This window comes from Amblyomma maculatum, chromosome 4, assembly GCF_055883805.1.
Source record: "Amblyomma maculatum isolate TAMU_Amacu chromosome 4, ASM5588380v1, whole genome shotgun sequence".
Lineage (NCBI taxonomy): Eukaryota > Metazoa > Arthropoda > Arachnida > Ixodida > Ixodidae > Amblyomma > Amblyomma maculatum.
The window spans coordinates 37,547,255-37,567,839 of NC_139347.1; the positions used below are offsets into that span (position 1 = coordinate 37,547,255).

Below are 20,585 nucleotides of genomic sequence, written 5' to 3' on the forward strand. Positions count from 1 at the left end.
GCACGAATAAGCGTGGCACGTGGCGCATAATATTCACAACAACAACAACAAAAAAAGAAAAAAAAGTCGACAAGTAATTTTGTCTTTCATTGGAATACAAGTGTTACATTTGTAAACCATGGGAAGTTTCATTCTATAAACTAGTGAAATTCTAAAAAAAAAAAAAAAAAAAAAATTACATCACTAGAAAAATTACTTCTTGTGCACCTCTGCCTGCCTTCTTCCGTCGAATGAGTTGTATGCCAAGGCGAATCAAAGCTAATGCGGATCAAAATTTAAAGGTAACCAAAGCGTTTGAACGATGAACGGAGCCACATAAAAGATAGGAACGTACAGAAGACAGGAGGCAAGCTACAAGTGCCCCGTCCTGTCCTCTCTCCTTTTCTATGTGCTATCCGCAACCTTATTGTTACAGTTTCAGCCTTAACCCCCGCTATGCATGGCTCAGTGGTTGGCTCGCCCGTCTGCTGAACCCAAGGTCCCAAGGACAAGGATTCAGTTTCGGCTGCGGCAGGCTTTTTAATGCAGGCGAAAAGCAAGGCGGCCGTGTACTGTGCGATGTAAGTGCATGTTAAAACCACCCCAGGGGGCTACAATCTCACAGGTTGAGTCGTTTCGGCACACTGAACCGTATAAACCAAACCAACCAATACTAAAAACATTACGTGTCACCGACAAGCCCCTCATCAGTACATATTGTTAACGAAAGCATTCTTTCAAATTGAAATCAAGTGAACGTTCTCAGCACTTGAGTATACCGAAAATAACATTTACCTCCTGCCTAAGTTAATAATTAGTTGACAGGAATTAACTTTTAAAATGTAGAATTAAGCGTTCAGGCATGAAAGGAAGGTTGTTAATCGAGCGTCATAAAAATGGTGCGACCCAGGTACTTCCGAGGAGGTAAGTGTGCATAACAGCAGCTCTTTTTATTCGACACAAATGAGAGCCCACGAAAAACTAATATGAGAAGGGTTCAACGCCGCTGAACCGAATATGGAGCGAAAGCATTAGCTGTGCGTGACCGAGCGTTCTTCTTCTTCTTCTTCTTCTTCTTCTTCTTCTTCTTCTCCTTCTTCTTCTTCTTCTTCTTCTTCTTCTTCTTCTTCTTCTTCTTCTTCTTCTTCTTCTTCTTCTTCTTCTTCTTCTTCTTCTTCTTCTTCTTCTTCTTCTTCTTCTTCTTCTTCTTCTTCTTCTTCTTCTTCTTCTTCTTCTTCTTCTTCTTCGCGGCTGTTCAAGGTCATTCGTGACTGCGGCCACAGACTAGGTGACGGGCCGGAACCTAGCGTAGTATTGTTTTCGCAATAAAACCACGTGTCAGCATGTTTCAGAATGTGCCGTCATACATACGGCTCTCTCATCAGCGACCTGGTGAAGCGCTGCCAGCATACCACCTGTGATAAGCTCCATCGTCTGCTGGCGGCGTGCTTTAAGTCGCGCGTCAGCACCAGCCTTTGGCGCTTATCTCGAAATTCACAGCAAAGCGAAGCTACTTCATCGTGGTCAGCGCATATAGGGCGGGAAGCTGACTACCCTTTCACCAAGAAACGGATGCGAGCACTGTAATCGCGGTGCACGCGGCCGTACGCTGTCACGAGGTATATTTTCTGAATTTCGTGAGCTTTCACTTTTGCTGCGTAAAAAAAAAGAACTGGCTGCATAAAGGATACCTCGTCGGAAGGAGCCGGGTAGGGCCATTTTCATGGTACTCCACAACTTTTCTATTCAGATTTTATATCATTGAACGCCATATTCGAAGAGTTCATTAATTTCTGTTGACTAATCATTGAAGTAGGCTAAGCGAGAAAAATAATACTCAGTACTTTACGTAAATCCTAACAAGATTCGAATCTTCCTGTCACGTCATACTTTGTCCCGCCAGCTAAATTCGGTCGATGCCGGCGGCTGCAGAGGGGTCCTATAGCTGTGAAGGGCATCTGCAGCTTTTTTCTTCCGTTGTATCCGACTGTGGAAAAAATCCACGGCCCTTTTAGATCATTGTCGAAATCTGATGTAGGAGAATCTTTTGTTCTTATTGGGCATTACGCTGCTAAAGGAGACAGTGCAGTAATGGACGGTTTTCCGACGACGTTTTAAAAGAGCTGCTTTAATTCACTGTTCTGGCAGAGTTGAGTATGCAGAGAATCAAGACAGGCAAATAACTGTCCTTTCCGAGAGCGAACGCAAGCTGAGAGCACAGCCATACGTGCGGGCCACTCTGTAGAGCCCACACCTCCCTTGCCTCTGCCGTAGCGCTGCGAAGAGCTTGTTACGCTGCTTAACGCACCTGCAGGTAGTCTCCGTACAGCAGCCTTTCTGATGTTGCCGCGCCGCCCTTGGTGCTGTCATTGCTGCGGTCGAGAGAAAAAAAAAAAAGCGAGAAAGAATTACAGGACTTCATAGAAAGTGCGCTGACTGAAATATGCATGGTGCGGCATATATAGAGCTAACGGGAAACGACATATCCGATATCGGGGCATTGCGCTCTCCGGAAACAAGCGTCGAAGAGAAAGTCTACTTTCGGTGGAACATATGCTCCTGTGTGTTAAGGAATGCGTGTTTTTTTTTTTTTTTAGCGAGTTTTAATTTTTTTTTTTTTTTTTTTTTTTTTGCAGAGATTTATGACTGTTCATGTATAGGTAGCCGCAAAGTCAGGACAAGAGAACAATATTTGTTAAGTCGGCTCTTTGTCCAACCGAGTAGGAAGCATACGCTTTCATTAATGCTGTAGGGCGCTGCTAGTGGATGGCTGAAGAGGAATGTTCTAGACTTGCGCAGTGTTGTCGGTTTCATTGCATTGACTGGAGCTATCTGATTCAGTATTTCCACGCCTCACAAGATTGTTTTCAACTCGGACAACTCGGATTGTTTTCAACCCACACGGACAGTCGACAGTACTGATATCCTACAAGATTTGCGCGGGTATACGTTGTGGCAGCCTAACAATTCCTGTCAACAATGACCGCTTGCAACAGTTTTATTTAACCCTGACAGACTGGATAACACGAGGCATACTGAACATTAGCAGCCCGATAGCAGCTCATGATGTCAACACTAACGCCGGCTTTATAAACCAGGATTTAGTGTTCTCAGCAATCGGGACGAAGTAGCGCCATTTCAGAAGGCAATGATGTATAATGCGCTCAACATCTTTGTTCCACAGGTGCGAGAACTATAATAATAATAATAATAATAATAATAATAATAATAATAATAATAATAATAATAATAATAATAATAATAATAATAATAATAATAATAATAATAATAATAATAATAATAATAATAATAATAATAACAATAATAATAATAATAATAATAATAATAATAACAAAAAAAAACAGCGTGCTTTTCAAGGGCTCTGATGCTGACGGCGTCCTAGAGAACTGATGTCTTTCAGCAATAGTTTTCTGTAACATTTCTGTGGGCAACAATTTCTCAACTAAATTGAGGGGACACAATTGAACTTCGCCGTTTAGTGCATGACGCGATGTCGTTAATGGTCTCTGTCTGAATTCTTGCGGATCGTTGTTCGCGTACGTGCAATTTACTTCTCGCTCAATCTAAACGCTCGAGGTGAGTGTCTTATCCACGCTCGAAATAAAATATTTATAAATTGCTTATTTACCGAAAGTTTCCCACAGGAACGAGTAGCAAGGTATGGCAGTTGCGCCCTGCCGTTATTTAATCATGGGGCTGAACTTGGAGGCCGATGAAGACAGTTGAAATGTGATTAAAAACAGCGTAAAAACAGCGCAGCGAGCCATGGAATGGGGGTAACATTGAGAGACATTGGGGGTAACATTGAGAGACATTGGGGGTAACGTTGAGAGACAAGAAGATAACGGAGTTGGAAATGGATGATATCGTGTGTGAAATCAAGGTTCGGAAAAGCACTTGCGATGGAAAGACACGCTAAGCGATTGGCGATGGTCCGTTAGGGTGAGGGAATAGGTTCAAGGGGAAACAAATAGAGCGGGGGATGACGGATAGTGAGAGAGGAGAGGAGAGCAGGAAATTTTTTTGCGTGGTTAGCATGGTGTATCTCATGGAGGAAGGAAAGAACTTAGGAGAGGTCCTGACGTCATTTTTTTGAAGCCGGCTCGGCCGCGCCGCGACCGGATGCTGCAATGTCTCTCCTCCTCCTTTACCCTCTGCATTCTCTTTCTCCGCGACGATCACGTACCTAGGGCCCTTAGCAACGCTGTTGCTAGTGGCCCGAGTTTCAACAGCGTCGCTATGAACACTCGGTCGCCACACTTTCTCCAATGCATTGGGAATGGCAAGGGCCTCTCCTAAGTTGTTTCCTTCCTCCATGGTGCATCTGGCTAAGGAGAGAGCTAGATTGAGATCAATGGCTAAGGTGCTTTTCCTTTTTTTTTTTCGTTGCATTCTCTCTCTGGTTTTACACGATAAAAGCTGTTAGGTTGTTTCCTAGCGTTTGTGACGTTCTTATCATCCCTGCCAGTAACACTCTTCCCATCCAGCCATCGCTTCCTTCGCGACTCCGTCCCATCACTTAGCTACATGCCTACTTTTTATCCCGAGAAATACCTTAGTGTGTAAACGTTCGTGAAGACGACACCGCTATTACGTTCCGTCTTCCGCGTTGTCTGGTGAAAAGCCGCAGCTTTCTCCTCTATCTCCCCTGTTTCTTTACTTTATTAAACCTTCGCTGCCGACCTCACGTGGCACTTGTGTCTGTCTGAATCGCACCTTGTGGCCCAAGTGCCGTCCTTCTTTCCTGTTGACTCTGCGGCGCAGCCGACCTGACCTGCAATCCTGAGCTTGGCGAGAGCGCAATTGCTTTACGGGCGGCAGGATACCGCTGTCTGGGGAGACGGCTAGCCAACCGCCTTGCCGTCGTCGCCTGTCGTATAGATACGCCGCTAACGACGACGACGAAGACTTTTCACGACCTTCGCTTTAGCAGCCCTGTACACAGGCATTATCTCATTCCGGCATCTCAGGCTGTTAAGCAACTCCCTCAGGCGCTCAAACCAAGCGGGTTTGGTTATTGGCTGCCATGAGCTACATCTGTTCCTGTAACATTGACGCATATCACGTGCAAAATGCGTGGTTCGATGTGTTAGCTGTCCGCATTGTCTATTTTCCTGTAAACGCCTCGCACAAGGCCGTCAGTAGGCGAGGAGGACGAAAATGTTTCTGCGAATGATGATGGAGTGAAGATGGAAAAGAAGAAACGTTTGTTGTGGTTTAGCTCTGGTTAACCCTATATGAATTGCGAAAGCAACACGGAAGCTTCTTTTGCCTGCTACATTATTCCCCTATCACGCCCTATCAGTGTAAGGTGCTATATTATTGGAGACACCTAAGCTCATCATTTAAGGGTATACGACGCGAGAGCGTAAGCTGCCAGCCCACATATAAAGTCACTCTTCAACCAATGGACGGATGTGGAAGGATGAGGAATGAAGGCACGGATGTTCACAAGAATGAGGAAAACAACTAAAGTGAACTTCCTCACCGCAGCGAGACGGTTACAAAAGAAGCCTAAGCGCGTTTGAAGTAGTTTAATTCGTAATTTCGCTTTATTCGACCCGACCTTTTGGTCCCGCCAACATCCAGCGTATGATCAACGCTATGCTTTATTTCGCACTCCCCATAACTTAGATAGTGCTAGCGAAGAGTTATTAGGGCGCATAAATCTCTCACTGAGACTGGTTTCTATGCGGTCATACAAGGACAGTCCCCGTGGATTCTCATAAAAAATGCAGTTCACGAACAAAAAAAAAAAAAAAAAAAGAACAGATAGGACAGTGCATCGATGTTTGAGAGCACTTTGAAGAATGTTTCAGCAGATGAAAGAAATCAAATTCACCCTTTGTTCTGCCCAGCTACGGCTCAGGCCATCTGCCCAGAAGCGTGCATAATTTATTACTATCGCGCACATCTATAGCGTTGACTTTCTCGCCCCATGCTCTAGGCCGACGGTCGACCTTCGGCAAAAAAATTTCTGGCGACGCACACACGTTCACGTTTGAGGCCTACACGTGCGCGCACTTCCCATGCATGTATACGAGACCACGAGAGAAATAAAAGGCTCAACGTCGTCCACCCGACGCTCAGCTTTGTATTTGCGTGTTAAAAGGTGAGCCGGTTTCTTTTGAACTTTGTCCGAAACAGGAGGGGAAAAGTACGTAAAAACCCGCTCAGAGGCACGCTTGCCGTGTTCGTTGCAAGCGCCGGGCAAACGCCGACAACGACCCCTCCTTGCCCTTCTCTTCTTTTTTATCGATTGCCGATAGCTGGACGAATACCACATTGGTACACTTGTTTACAATCTCGCAGCCACGCCGACCGGAGCTGGTACCGGCTTCCGCTATGAAAGCAGCAAGCTGTATTTTTGTCGCGCAGCGGAGCATCGCTTCGCTTCCACTGAAATCCGCCTTTGTAGTATTTTTAAACTTCCGGGGATCTGTACCTGAGAACGTAGAAGTCTCTGACGTCCAGTGATTGCTTTACATATACACACCGTAGAGTTCTCTCCCCCCCTTTGGTTTTTCTGAACAAACTTCTTGAATTCGTGCTGTTTTTTTTCTTACGCTGATGATTATGAAAAATGACTGTTTCTTTATCTCTACCCTTAAAAGCCCGAAGCTTGCTTATTGCACAAGTAGAATGTTTCCCATTGGTCGTGACTCTACTTTTTTCATACCTTGTCGCACGTGAAAAAATTGTGGAAAATCGGCGACATCGCCGAGCACCCTCGAATGGACCAAACAGATGAAAGTCGGTTGGAGAGTAATATATATACTTTAGGAAGGGTGTTCAAGTAAGCTACAACTTCGCTTGTTGGTTTCAGCACTGTGCGCGGGCGGTTTTCATGCAACAGCACGCCGTCGTACTGCCATACTGGGTTACGAGGTACTGGCAAACAACTTAGGTAGTAGTCCAAACCTCGCTTCCTCCGAGTAGCGTCTGTTTGGATGTCGTAGGTTGCTTTGGGAAGTGGTCCAGTTCTCATGAACATAGACCAGCGGAAAGCGACGCAAAAGTGGTTTCCCGATCAGCCGAAAACCTTCTTGGAGGAAATTACGCAGCGCTTCTGGTCGGATGAACCAAGTGTATTGTAGAAGGAGCATATATGTTAAAAAATATGTGAGAAAAAAGAGAGAGAGAAAACAGCCCGGTGAGAGAGTGCACGTGCGGCTGTTGTTTTTGCTTCCTCGTTTCCTGCCAAACCCTGATGAGCAGGGGCCAATACGAGGTATTGGTGTGCGGGATCCGGTTGTCGTATGCAATTTATGTAGATTAGAAAGGCTAGGAAGGGAGTCCAGCTCTGTTCGACGTTCGGACAGGCCCCTCGCGAGTCGGTGATTATGTGTTTTGAATCGGAATGGGAGGCTGCGAGAGCAATCGCGACCTCTTCTGCGTGTGTTGCACTATTCGCCCTTGGAAAGCGAGTGTGAAGCGGATAAGCTTGCAATGAAGCGGTGAGGTCTGCGAATAGTGACTAAGACGCGTGGTGCGAATATTCTGTGCTGTTTCTACAAGGCGGCATATTTAAATGCTCTGATAGGAGCGGGCCAATTGTTTTGTGGCCTGCAGTTTCGACAGTGTCCAGCGAGGAATAAATGAAAAAAAAAAAAAAAGCGCGCTCGCTTCACTTACGGAATAAGTGGTATGCACTGCTTTTCTTGAATTACGTCACAACCAATGAAATAAGAAATTACCTGATCAATCTTCGGCTGCTGTGTGTTCAGCAGTGCCCAATGTTTTGCAGGAGTCTCCCCCTTGCATTACTATGCCATGACTTGCGGTCGGTAGCATCAGGAATATTATGCATGAAAATCGCAGATCAGTTTTACCAGCAAAAATTTAAGTGGTCACATTTTTATTTGGAAAAGAGTTTACAGTGTATGATGCCAAAAGCATGTTAGTCGTCGGCTCGGCAAGAAGCCTTGCTTCGCGCTTACTGATAGCTGCACACGCTCAATTCAATCACAGATCTTGGCTGAGGAGAATCCTGAACTCTAACTCGGCTGGTATATATACCACTATCCTGTTGCTCTATAAACACATGGTAAGTATGCTTATTAGTAACTTGGCTTCCAGGATACAATCGAGGCATGCGCTATCCTCGTGTCGAGCGCGCTGCACGGAAGTGATTATGCAAGGCCGGGCTCTCCCACAAGTGTCTTCGAGTGGTGTTTTCTGTCCCTGCCGAAGAATAACAGCACGTGTGATTTCTTAATGCTTACACAACGCACGCGACGCTTGTGCAGCATCTCAGAAGAGATAAAGCGCTGCTGCAGGTTCCCGTCGACGTAATTTCCAGCAGGACGTTTATTTTAAATTTTCCTGGCAGAGATCCAGGTCGACGGATGAGGGGGAGGACATGGCTGGTACAGAGCTATACGCCTTGGATCCTGGCCCACCTTTTGGCGGGTGCAAATAAATATTATTTCTCTCTCTCTCTCTCTCTCTCTCTCTCTCTCTCTCTCTCTCTCTCTCTCTCTCTCTCTCTCTCTCTCTCTCTCTCTCTCTCTCCTGGCAAATAGTTCGTTCCCCGTTCATGACTTTGTGCTCTGCTTGGAATGCCGTTAAGTTAGCCTTAATGATAATATTTACCCGAAAGCGTTATTGCTCGCGTTCGGCGGAAAACCAGGCGTCAACACTGCCGCGGCGTTGTGTAAGAAAATCATCGTCACGCCTGGGTATCCGGAATGCCAATAATTGAGAAGAGAACTCGTAGTGTAAACTGAATGCCGGCGCTTGTCTCAAGTGACTTGAATTGCATTAAGTAATTGATCTTATTTAAATTTAAAAAAATTAGAGGATGTCTTAGATGTCTTTTAAGAGGAGAATGGCTAAAGTCAACCCTTCCTCTACTATCTCATTTGCCTCTCACTGTGTGCCTCTTATCGGCGTTCGTTGCAATGCTACGTATAATTATAATTGGTTTACAGGAACGGAAAGGCGCAGTATCTGTCACACTTTCTCCGGCAAGTGTGCGTTTGGGCAGTGCACCATCCTGTCGCGGGGTGTTCCTTGGCGCGCGTTCAGGTGTGGGATTGCAGAGGGCAGGAACGCTAGACAAGAACACATCTCGCGGAATCTCGCGCAATATGACCGATCTCGCGCACAGATCTCGCGCACGGAATTTCGTTCCATGAGCTTAGAAAGTATTTCGCCTTAAGTCGGGATTCGAAACCACGACCTTTGGGTCGTCGGCACGCTATCGATCACGTGGGCACATTTACTTGGCTAAGATGATAAAAGGGGGTGATGAATGTTTGGTGCTCGCTTAATTGAAGCTTACTATGTGGTAATGTGGACAGAGAACACTGTCTGAGTGGCTGGAGAAACAACTAAAAGAGGCCATTACAGCTATGGCGTGTACATTTAAGATGGAGCTGAAGCGTCTCCCTAGTTTTTAATGTTTTACCGATGGTCTACTATATATAGTTGTGAAGCACCTCTCTCAAAACCCTGAAACAGGTTCTGGGATTCTGCCTGTACGTTGATCGTACTATACGCTGTTACTGACAAATTAGCGATGACTGACTTATTGGTTGATTTGTTGATTAGCCACGGCAGAAGTCCGCGAATAAAAAAAAAATGGAAATCAAACGGCGCTGCTAACATTGATTCACACGTTGGTTATGGAGCTTTTCGACGAAGCGGGCTTAGGATTAAGGATTCTCAGTTAGGATTTGACAGGGGTCGTTCCTGTTGTATACTATTTATTTGTGTGCTTTTGCACGCTGTGACGGTCACTACGACACCGCAGAGTATAGATGCGCGTTGTGGCTATAATATCTCCAAATGGGGCTTTTCTGGTCGCGCCTTCACTTAGAATTAACGCATCGTCAAAAGTTTTCCGCTGTGAGTGGAGCTCGCTAAAAAGCATACTCTCTCCTCTAACCAAAGCGTTTCTTATCATTCACATCTAGACAAAGAGGTCAACCTCACACCGAGGCTCAAATGAAGAACTCCTCGGTGCTGAAGCGGAGATAAGCGTTTCAAGAGTTAACTGCAGTTGATGACAGGTGCTGTTATATATGATTAATGTTTCGTGTGCGACACGCCGACCTCAGGTATGACTACATTACACCGGTTCAGGCAATAGGGCCTGCATAACAAGCGTACTAAGACCTTGTCATTTATTGGCAGTATCACAAATGCTCCAAATGGACTTAACCTCTCGCGATACTATCGACACAGCGGCCTCCACGTCCCACCGAGTTTGCACGCTCGCAATTGCGTTGTTCAGTTCAAAAATGAAACAAACAACCTTGGCCTTCTCGACCTTGCTTATTGTGGGATAAAACAGCTGATTGTACGCTCGATGATCAGGGACACAAGTTTGCTCAAGCCTGAGGAGCGCGCTTGAACTGACCGCCACCACTCGTCACTTCAAGCGTGTCGCTGCGATAAAGCCGCCGTGAACTTGGCACCTGCGCCTCGCACTTAATCAGACACGTAGGCTGTGCGGGACGCCAGTAGTGGAGAACTCCTAATTGATTCCGACCAGCTGGGGTTCCTTAACGTGTGCTGATATCGCTTGGCACGCGGACGTCTTGCATTTCGTCTCCATCGGAATGGGATCCTCCCCATTTCTGTGGATCTTACGGCTTTGAGCTTTGAAATCGAACGTCGCAGCTGCCTGCCCATCACAGCGGGTTGCCACAAAGGCGTCAGTGGTCCACTATTTCAAGGTATGTTGCAACGTACGGAACTAAGCATCATATATACAGGTTGTCAGGATGTACCAACTCATGTCCTAGGCGGGATAGCAATGTATAGATTCGGGAATAATTTCGATCGAGGTAAAATGCGAGGACACAAGTCTGCTGTGGGAGTAAGAGAGCAAGCTTCTTTTCTTCGACAAGCTTAAAATATCGTGTGTGGGGTGATAACCATATCAGGTGGCATTGAGCCTTTGGCGCTAAGCGACCTCTATGGCTTGTGTCACGGCTCAGAACTGGACATCCGGGTCGGAGCTGAGCAATGCGACCTTCCTCTGTTCGGTACTGGACAGTTGCATATTCGGAGGAGAGGGGCCTTGGATACATGCATGCAGAATGTGAGTGAGTATTTCTATAGGCCAACACGCATGTGACATTCGGGAGTGCATACTCTGCGGTAAACCAGAACATATATTTATTTATTGATTGATTTTCAGTACCTCAAATGCCCCCTGTGAATGAGTTTTACATGAGGGGTGAAGGGTGCTAAAGTGAGTATATTTAGTCTACATGCTACTTCTTGAAAGCTGGTGAGGAAGATTCAGGCACGGATATAGCGATTACTATCATTCAGGTAGTAGCTACAGTAATTTCGCGGAAGGTGGTCATCATACGATCCGTCGCCGACCGTAGGAAGAAGCAGTTGAAGCCCGGTAGAAGGAACCTGGGCCGCAATTATGGGAAGGCTTGTTCTCGGGATGGCAGGAATACGCTTAGACCCATGTTAATTCGGTCTGGTGCGTGTCTATATCGTGGTGTGGTGGAGGAGAGCGAGAGTGATGGGGGAAACGCTTTACATGCAGGAGAACTGCGTGTCGTGGTTGACGCTTGCACTGCTCCAGAGGCACCACAACACTATAGTACCAGGAAGTGATCTACCAAATTTCGTTTAGAGTTTACTTTCGGTTTCTCTGCATGTTCTCCGGTTCGGGGCCTTTTCTCTCCGGCGGCAAGGGACGCTAAGACATTTGACGCCTAATATGCTCTTTCCAGCGCTACTATCCTTGTCGCTTGCATGAGCCAGACCGACCTTACCAGCTGGTGACGAAGACCACAAGCGGAACAAGGCCGAGTATCCACTTTGGAACAGAGACGCCAAAGTGAGCCTGCTACTCCAGAACTTTCTGTTACTAAAACCAACTAGATTTCTCTTATTTCTGTGCTAAACCGATGAGCTTAGCTGTATTAATTCATTTGAAAGGCTGTTGTGCTAAAAGCAGACGAGTTTCTTAGTCGTAAGCAAGCCTTCAGTATTTTTGTTGGAAGCCGAGTTTTAATAAAAAAACGCCCTGCCTTAGTGACTGCCGTTTTTGACTGATGGTTGTTTCATCAAGCCTGCTTTTGCTGGTTTGCTCTTGTACCATGACTTGGATTGATCATATCAAAATTGTCGTATCGTGTGCTTATAATAAAACATGTTGAGTTGATGCATAAGCACATCGTCCTATCTGTTTCTTCTTTACGCGTGTTTGCTCGTGTTACAACAATATAAATCCGTTGCCAACTTCACCCGCATTTCCACCCTTCTGGCGCTATCGAGCTAGAAGGAGTTGTGCTGCTGCTAATGACGAATTCGATCACCATCGTAATATTACGTCATCACGCAAGAAGGTAATAATCTCCCAACATCAGTGACAATAATTTTGCAGGAACGCAAGCAATCAACTTACAAGTTTACACTGAAAGGTTTAAAAACAATGTGTAATTTATAATCACAATGCTCTTAAAAATCATTTCGTTGTTTTGTAAAAAAGCATTCATGTGCTTTTGAGAAATCTGGGGATGGTGTTTGTGTCACTGCCATCAACAATAACGCTGCAGTGTTTCATAGCCTAGCCCGTGTTCTTTTTCCGTAGCTCGAAATGAGTTAAAAATCTTAAAATTACATACTTTTTTCAGAGATATGCCTCCTTTGATCTCACTTCCTTGCGCGTTGGTGCACGCAGCCGCCGCTCGAAGGACCACGATACCTCCATAGTGTTTCACGCTGCTCCGCTGATTCGACGTGCTAATAAACCAAAAAGCATCGGAGCCACTCGTGTAGCAGTGTTCAATTTGCCTTTCTGTAGATAGAATATCTGTTCGGATGCCTTCGCAATGACCGAGCAACACTGATTGTAAACGGTTTCCATGGTATGGCTTACGCGTGAGTTTAAACGTTTCCTCCTTCCAGTCCTCCCTATACGTTGCCCAATCGTTGGTGTCTAGGCAGTTCATTTTACACATTCACAACGAGGCAAGCGGACTGCCTTTAAATCACATCCACACATCTGTTAGTGCACCTACGCGCTCGCAACCAGCGCATTTCATTAATTGTGTTGAAAAGTACAGGTGGTGATGCACGTCAGCAACAAAGGCGGTCGGACAGAGAAGAAAGGAAGCGTTTGGCAGCTGCCTACACATCGGTTCTTGCTGTTCTTTTTGTTCGTATTGCCCTAGCGAGAGCTTTATGAAAGATGCCCTTCGTGTGGTGGTGTGCCTCATGATATGCTGTTGGGTGAACAGGTCGCCGAGCTTTACAAAATCTTTCTGAGAGAAGGAACTGGCACAGTAACCGCCTCACTTCTCGGTGGACAGCTCGATCGCGCTTTCAGAGAAGGGGAGGGGTGGGAGGGATGTAATAGAAAAAGAGATGCCGCAGTGGAAAGTTCAATAATTTCGACAATCCTGGGATATTTAACTAACAAACCGTAGTGTTCATTAGTAGTATTTTACGGGCCAAAACAGCACTGCGAATATCGTGATAGGCGATCGCATGTAGCGCGTTATATACCCATATATTCTAGGTGCCCCACTATTAATTCAACCAAGTAGTCAAAGAGAAACGGCCCGGAGTGCCTTTCCTGGCGCAGCGCAACCAAATGATGGCTAGTGAAAGTTGCCTGGCCTAGTATGAAGTATATATATATTTTTTTTTGTTCGCGAAAGATAATTATTGAGAAAAATCCCATTTTTCTAAATATTGACTTCAGAAACAAAATGTCAATACGGAAACTATATAATCTCTAAAAGCAGATGGCTGTAATGTTTTTGCCAATTAAGGTACCACTTACGAGAACTTGCCTCAATTTAGCGTGCCTTTTTTCTGTGTTTGTATCTTGTATGTGCTATAGTGTTTCCTGAATAGCCTTTACGGAGCTTTATTTACTTGCCTTCAAGGAAAAAAAGAAATACAGCTGCTGGAGCATCTCACCCAGCACACGTGCGCACTCATATCCCCGTAGGGGAAAGCTCTTCTGAGAAAAGCGGATTTTGCTTTTTACAACGTTCGGAGAAGAAGACTAATTATACATCTCTCCAACCTGAACTCTCAGTCTCACCCCATAGTAGTAGTAGTAGTACTACTAGTAGTAGTAAACCACTTTATTTAAGTCATCGGGACACTCTTTCACGTTTTCATCCCCCAGAACCCTGCTCCAATTTTTCACTGTGTCTGTTAAATGCCTCGGACCAGCTGCAGTTAGGTTGTCCATCTAGTGGGAAGCGCTCTACCAACTCAGCCGCTGAGAAAAAAAGCTGCGAGTTCGTTCTCTGAGACTCGACTTGGGACGTAGAATATCACAGCTGCTACGTGAATCCTTTTTTACTCATTGTACGAGTAACTTTTAAAGTCGGCTCAAAAAATATCGGAGGAAGTAATCTCTGCCTTTTGAGGGTATGACGCGCCGGCTTTAACGGCTGCCGTTTGCCGGCTCTTCTTGAGGATCGTCGTTGCGTACAGCCGCCCAAATATTTAACTGGCGTGCTTGACGGCCGCATTTCCTTTGTAATTCGGAGCGTTACAGAGGCGCTAAGCAGCAAAAAGTTCAAGTACAAGCAAGGGCATGCATGCCCTTGCTTAATCTTGACCTTCCGCCGAGTTTTATCCGCCCTAAGGCGCAGGAACACAAACAAGGCGGCCATCGCTCACGTCAGTTAAGGATTTGGGCGGCTGTACATCTACTTCGCAGCTCTGCTAATCAGTAATCTATTAATTTATTTCACTGAATGCGCATGCTCTTAGCATGCACTTGTAAGCTACCACATTATGTGAAATACCACATGCATACATATCAATACATGCTTTAATAAAGTTATGCGAACGTGCCTGCGGGTCCGATGTGGGATCCAAAGTTCCTGCTGGGTTCATTTTCCCCTCACCGTCCCACCTCTAATTAGCTGCCTGGGTTGCTAGCTCCTGCCTACTTGACCACGTCATGTGATTTCGTGACGTCACAAAACCCACCGACCAATCAGTGCCTGAACATGTGTTTCTCTCACAACACCGACGCTGGCACTGTAATTTCTGGAGGACGGGGCCTTTAACGCTGTTGCGTTTATTTTAATAAAAAATACCTTGTGTAAAGACAGCACCTTGGCGTAAATATTTTAATTTGGATGTTTTTCAAGGCACTATACACAAATTTATTGCTGACATTTTGTTTGTGCAGCAATGACAACTTGGCTAGTTAGTGCTTAATGATTACTAAACTTCAGTGAACTAAAAATATACTGCAGACTATATGCCACGCGAGTCTCGGCAACTTTCTGTTTTTGGTTTGACTTTGCTAGGACAATCCATATCTTTAAGATACTCAGTTAACATTTAGCTTGGACAGGCGGTATACACTTGCCTGGTCCATTGTGTCAACGCGCGACTAAAGCGGCCATTATCTCTAGATGCGAAGCTTTGATAAAGAAGGCTCGCCCCAATTAACATCTCCCAAGCCGTAGTGAACTCCATTTGGTACTCAGATCAAGATATCAAAACGAATGCTGGATAGATTTCTCAGTGATAACGCTACTCGCAGTCAGCCGTCTGCCATGTGAAAGCCCTTTGACGATAGCTGACATACCAGCGCATCTAAAAACATAACGAGCATGATGTTTTGCAGTAGCTGAGTACGAAAGAGGCCTGGAAGCAAAAAGCAAAACTAAACTCGGCGAGTTAGCTTTTCAGATTGCCCGGAGAAAACGGGTAAAAAAAAATAAAATAAAAGACAGTATAGTTCAGGAAAGCTACTGGCAAGAGACGGGAACTGAACGCCAAACATAATCTTGTCATAAGGAGCCTCTACGGAGCCACCGCGTAGTGTCAAAAGCCGTGGAAAAACAACCGCATATACTGTTGCAATGCAGTTTCCCAGCTTTGAGCCGGTGTTTGTGAAATAAAGCATTTATAAAGGTACGTGCCATATGAAAAACATTGCAGCCAATATACGATATCGGCTGTTCCGATCTCGGTGATGCTCTAGAAACAAGTACGCGTGGGGGCGGCCTGTAAGATCTCAGCAACCTGAGCGAATAAACTCAACACGTGTTGAACTGAATAAGCGGGACCGAGCAGGATATGTACAACTGCATGCGCCGTCTTGCAACACACAGCGCTGTGCTTTATAATTTCTTCTCTTGATATATCAGCGTTAATTGAACGCACCGCTAGAATTTAACTGCCAACTTAGGCTTCAAGTATTTGAGTTATGTTACATACATTGTTGTAGTCAGTACGTTGACGCCTGGCAGCATCATCATCAGTGACAACCTCACTGCAGAACAGAAGCCGATGCGAAACAGCGCGATTTAAACACGCATTCAGTAGACTAAACGAATAATACCCAAGATGTTCACAGCTGGGTCTACGACACCACTTCAAGCAACCATCGGTCTCATCGGTCATTGGATCCACGTCCCGGGATGAAAAGCTTTTCCATACCTGTTTGCGGTTGCGTTGCTTTTGGCGTCCATATCCGGCTCCTTCGTTGCAGTGTGGTCTGCAAGCGATTCTTGCTCCGTCGGACACGCGCGTTCACCACCGGACCAAGCACCGGTCTGGGGAGGGACGAAAACAGCTGCTTTGAGTCCAGCCGTGCGCTAGACGCAGGATCTCCCAAGTCGCCCCCTCTCCTCCTACTTCTCCTCACTCTGCGCGGCCGAGAGAAGTACCCCAACCGTCTTCTGTCCTGCTCTCCACAGGCTCGTCACTTTCACGCTCTTATTCCCCTCTCATCTACCTCTCCTCGATTTTGTTCTTTCCTCTGTTCGTTCCTTTTTTGCCGGTCGCATTCGTCGGGTGGCCCGGCCCGTTCAGTGACGCAAGCTGACCTTGCTTCGCAGTGGCATTTCTTAGCGGCGAGGGTAAGTAGCGAAGAACAATTGCGTCACACAGCGGGTTCGGCTGCTGGTCAGCTGCCTCGTGCCTGAGGGGAAGGTGAGGAGGAGATGCTTCGAGGCGGAAGGAAAAGTACGCTCAGCGGCGTCGTCGTTCGGGGTTTGCGGAAGCTGGCTGGTTTCGCGGCGGCTGCTGTTGTCCGTCCGTTCTACTCCTCCCGCTATGTTAGTCAAATCGCTTCCCGCTTTCGCGTGGTACTCACGAATGGTATCGACTTTCTCGATTCTTCCTCACCGGTCATCAATTGCAGTTACCGCGGTAACTCTGAAACCGCGACCCAGATCCGTGGTAGAGTTTAGTGCCTCACGCTGTAGCGAGCGTTTGTTTTGCCCGCTTAGAAAACGAAGAAACTAAAATATCTTACACTTCCCGCTAGTCCCATAGTAGCGAACCGGTGATAGCGACAGTGTTACTGCAGCTCACAAGGAGGATGTCACGCCTAAGTCCCTCTGCAGTAAGTACTACCGTGAGCTGCGCCGTTATACGCAGGGCTCTACACAAATATTGTCGAGAAACCGTGGTTAGGATAACAACCTTGAAATAAGGGAGTAATTACTTATTGACATCCATCCAAGCGCCCACTTGGGTGGATGGCGGTGGTCCCGGGTTCGATCCCCGGACTAGGACGAATTTTTCTTAAATTACGAAGCTTTGATAAAGCTGTATAGCTTTCCTCTGTAACCGTACGGCTGCGCTTGGGTGGATGTCAATGAGAAATTACTCCCTTATTACAAATCTATTCCACGTTGGAGGATTCCACTGAAAATATTCGATCAGATCAACCTTGATTTCGCCTAGGTGAATGGGGTGACAGAAATTAATTCACTTATTGGCATGCCCAAGATGTGCGGCTCGAAAAATGTCAGAAGCGAGGTAACATGTCGTCGACTCCGCTTACAAGTGCCCGGGATTCTGCAACATGGCTTGTGCACTGTAGCGAGGCATTTTGAAATACGAATCGAAGAACGTGCGCCTGAATTCGTTTCGCGACTGATGTTTTCTTCTCTCAGTGAGTTTTCCTGCCTCGTTTACGGTGTTTATGGTGAGTTTTCCCCCTTGTGTCAACTTAACCTAAGAGGGTGTCACTTCGGAGTATTCCATTGCCGCTTCTCTCATATTCTCTCATACCTTATATGTCACCACGGGACGTTAAATACCACATACCAACAGTCGCCGCCACATACTAGTGCTGACCGTGCTCTATAATTCACACTTTAATAAATAAATTACAGGGACGTTTACCGCATGAGCAGTAACGATGTGGCTATATATTTTTTACAACCCATAGTAGGCTCGTCATTTTTAATATTTATTTTGTTTTTAGCACAGGATGTAGTGGATACAACCTACCGCCACAGCTCAACGACATTCAGCATGTTTGGCAGCTATCAACATACTAGCCAACTCCGGCATGTCACCTGGTCTCATCACATATCCCGGCGACCAATCAGTGTTTAGCCATATATATCACCTGCCACCTGTCAGAAAGCTGTCAGAAACCCCACAAACCAAACCAAACCAAACCAAACAACTTGAAATCCTGCCCACAGCAACTGTGTTGTCAAGCAATGCTTGAAAAGGGGACTACATTGAGTACAGTGCGGACTCGTGCTGGCTTCAGGCCTTAAAACCAGTGTGCTTATTTTTTTTTTTCTTCAAACACTGCAAATATACATTTCTACTCTTTTTTTTTTTTTGTATGCGATGGATGCTGCGAAAAAACATCTATTTTGTGTTCGTTCGCCTCCTTCCGCTATATCTTGTCATCCTCAATGCGCAATCTCTAAGTGGCTCACGGGTGAGCATTTTTGTTGATTTGTTTGGCAGAAAGCTTTTATGTTTACTTAAGCGTAAACAATTCCGATTTGTCGCGAGGATTTCAACTGTTCCGTGCACGTACCATGCTGTGCATCTCTACCATAGCCATTTTTAAGAATTTTACAGCTTGAATCACTGGCTTGCTTGCTGTGCAATTGCGCACAATGCTTGCATATCGAGGTAACTTTTTTTTTTTCGTACCTGATTTGACGACAGTACCTACCCTTTTCGGACGCGCATGATGATGATCGTTCGCTCTTCTGCAGACGAGACATGGCGCCACCGCCGCCCTTCGGCGAAAACCTGGCATTGGCGGATTTCGGACATTCGAGCTTGCCGCAGACGATGCCGAGCTTGTATTATGAGGGGCTGAACTAGGTAAGCAGAGTTGTCACAATTATTACGAGAGAAGATTGGCTTCAATATACAAGCTCGGTGCACAGTTCCACCGCAAGTGAGCCAGCGATTGAGGCGGGCTTTAATATACCCTGCCGTGAAGGCGCACCACGCACTATATAAAAGGAATTTCTTGGTTCGCCCACCAAAGTGACTCACTGACTTCTGCGTTCAACTTCTGTGCGCGCGCTAGTACAGCAAGAGGCCGTGGTGTTTCGAAGAAAGTGAAATGTAAAGACGGCGCTCCATCTAGATGCATGTAAAAGGAGACCGGCTGGTTGAAATTGACCCGCAACTCCCCACTACGACTGGCTCGTCATCAAGGCTGCTGCTTTCGCACGCAAAAGCTTAATCGAGTTTTTTTTTCTTTTTTTTTTTTTTTAACCATGGCCTGCGTCTTAATAACCATGGCACGCGGCCTGAGCGTGTGGCGGGGCGCATTCTGCTTTTGTTTCGTGTGGAAGAACAAGAGTCGTCGCACAACAGTAGACGCTTCGTGACTCGAGAAGTGAACCGGAGTGTCGCAACAAAATACACTGCATTTTGTGTTTTGATTAGTGCCCCAACACTGACTACATTCACTTAACTTTTACGAGTACGAGTACCGAGTAGTTCAAGGCAGTGCTTCAATATACCAGCACAGCAAGCGCCTGACGAACTAAAGAGATAAAAAAACACACACAATTGGTGTCTTGTCACGTCTGATTTTAAGCCGTACGTCAGGCAGTCCAGAAGTCACTGCCTTCAGAATTCAGTTATTCAACTAGCATACATAGACACCTTATTTTTCTGCTGGTCATGCGTTTGACCTAGACTTGTGGAGTGTTAGGCATGCCTGCAGAGCAGGTAATTGTGATGCAGTCCTCGTCTTTATTGTAGTCTTTCCACAGAAAGCAGCTGCAGAATGTTCTTATTTTAACTATTTTAAGACTGCACATTTAACTAGCAGTCTCTGAATATTTGGTGTGATTTTCAATTAGATAACTTTTTTTTTTCTTTTACAGGAGCATGTAAAGGAGGTAAGCTTCGAGTTTAAAGCCCGAAGACACGGCGCACTGGTTTGGTGGCGAGCTCAAGGTTACAGTTTCGTTCCCGGTTGTGGAGACTATTTCGGTAAAGGATAAATGCGAAAACGCCCGTGTACCAAGCTTTCAGAGTATTTTTCCTTTCAACTATGAAGTATTGCGTTAATTGTACTTTTACAACAATACAAAGTTAAAAAAAAAAAAAGAAAAAACCGGACGTCTTCGTTCGCGCGAACGTACTTTGATACTCGCTCGTTCACTAGTCCGCAAAATGTGTGCCCATATTACACGGCTCGTAGCCCTTAGCATGCAGGGTTAAAGAGAGATCGATTGCCCTCACTTTCCCATCTCAAAGGAGAATGCCAGGTGGGCGTCTCCTTCTAACACGGCATTGTCATGTGGTCTCGTGACGTCACTCAGTCCGACGAGGATTCAGTGCTCAACACTGTGAGCTGCCAACTAGCAGTTGCCAGATAACAACCT

General features: G+C 45.8%; 1 protein-coding gene and 1 long non-coding RNA gene across 2 annotated transcripts in view; one reads left to right on the forward strand and one right to left on the reverse strand.

Moving 5' to 3' along the window:
• Positions 1 to 20,585, reverse strand: part of v (Tryptophan 2,3-dioxygenase vermilion) — a 62,432-nt gene that overhangs the window by 35,832 nt on the left and 6,015 nt on the right. The window contains 2 exon segments of the mRNA XM_084601117.1: positions 2,288 to 2,351; positions 16,408 to 16,523. Of these exon segments, the coding sequence (XP_084457243.1) occupies positions 2,288 to 2,351; positions 16,408 to 16,523 (180 nt within the window).
• LOC146190740 (uncharacterized) lies at positions 5,994 to 20,212 on the forward strand. Its single transcript, XR_014706576.1, has 4 exons — positions 5,994 to 6,112; positions 7,972 to 8,047; positions 11,709 to 11,815; positions 20,082 to 20,212. It is a non-coding gene; the product is annotated as an uncharacterized LOC146190740 (long non-coding RNA).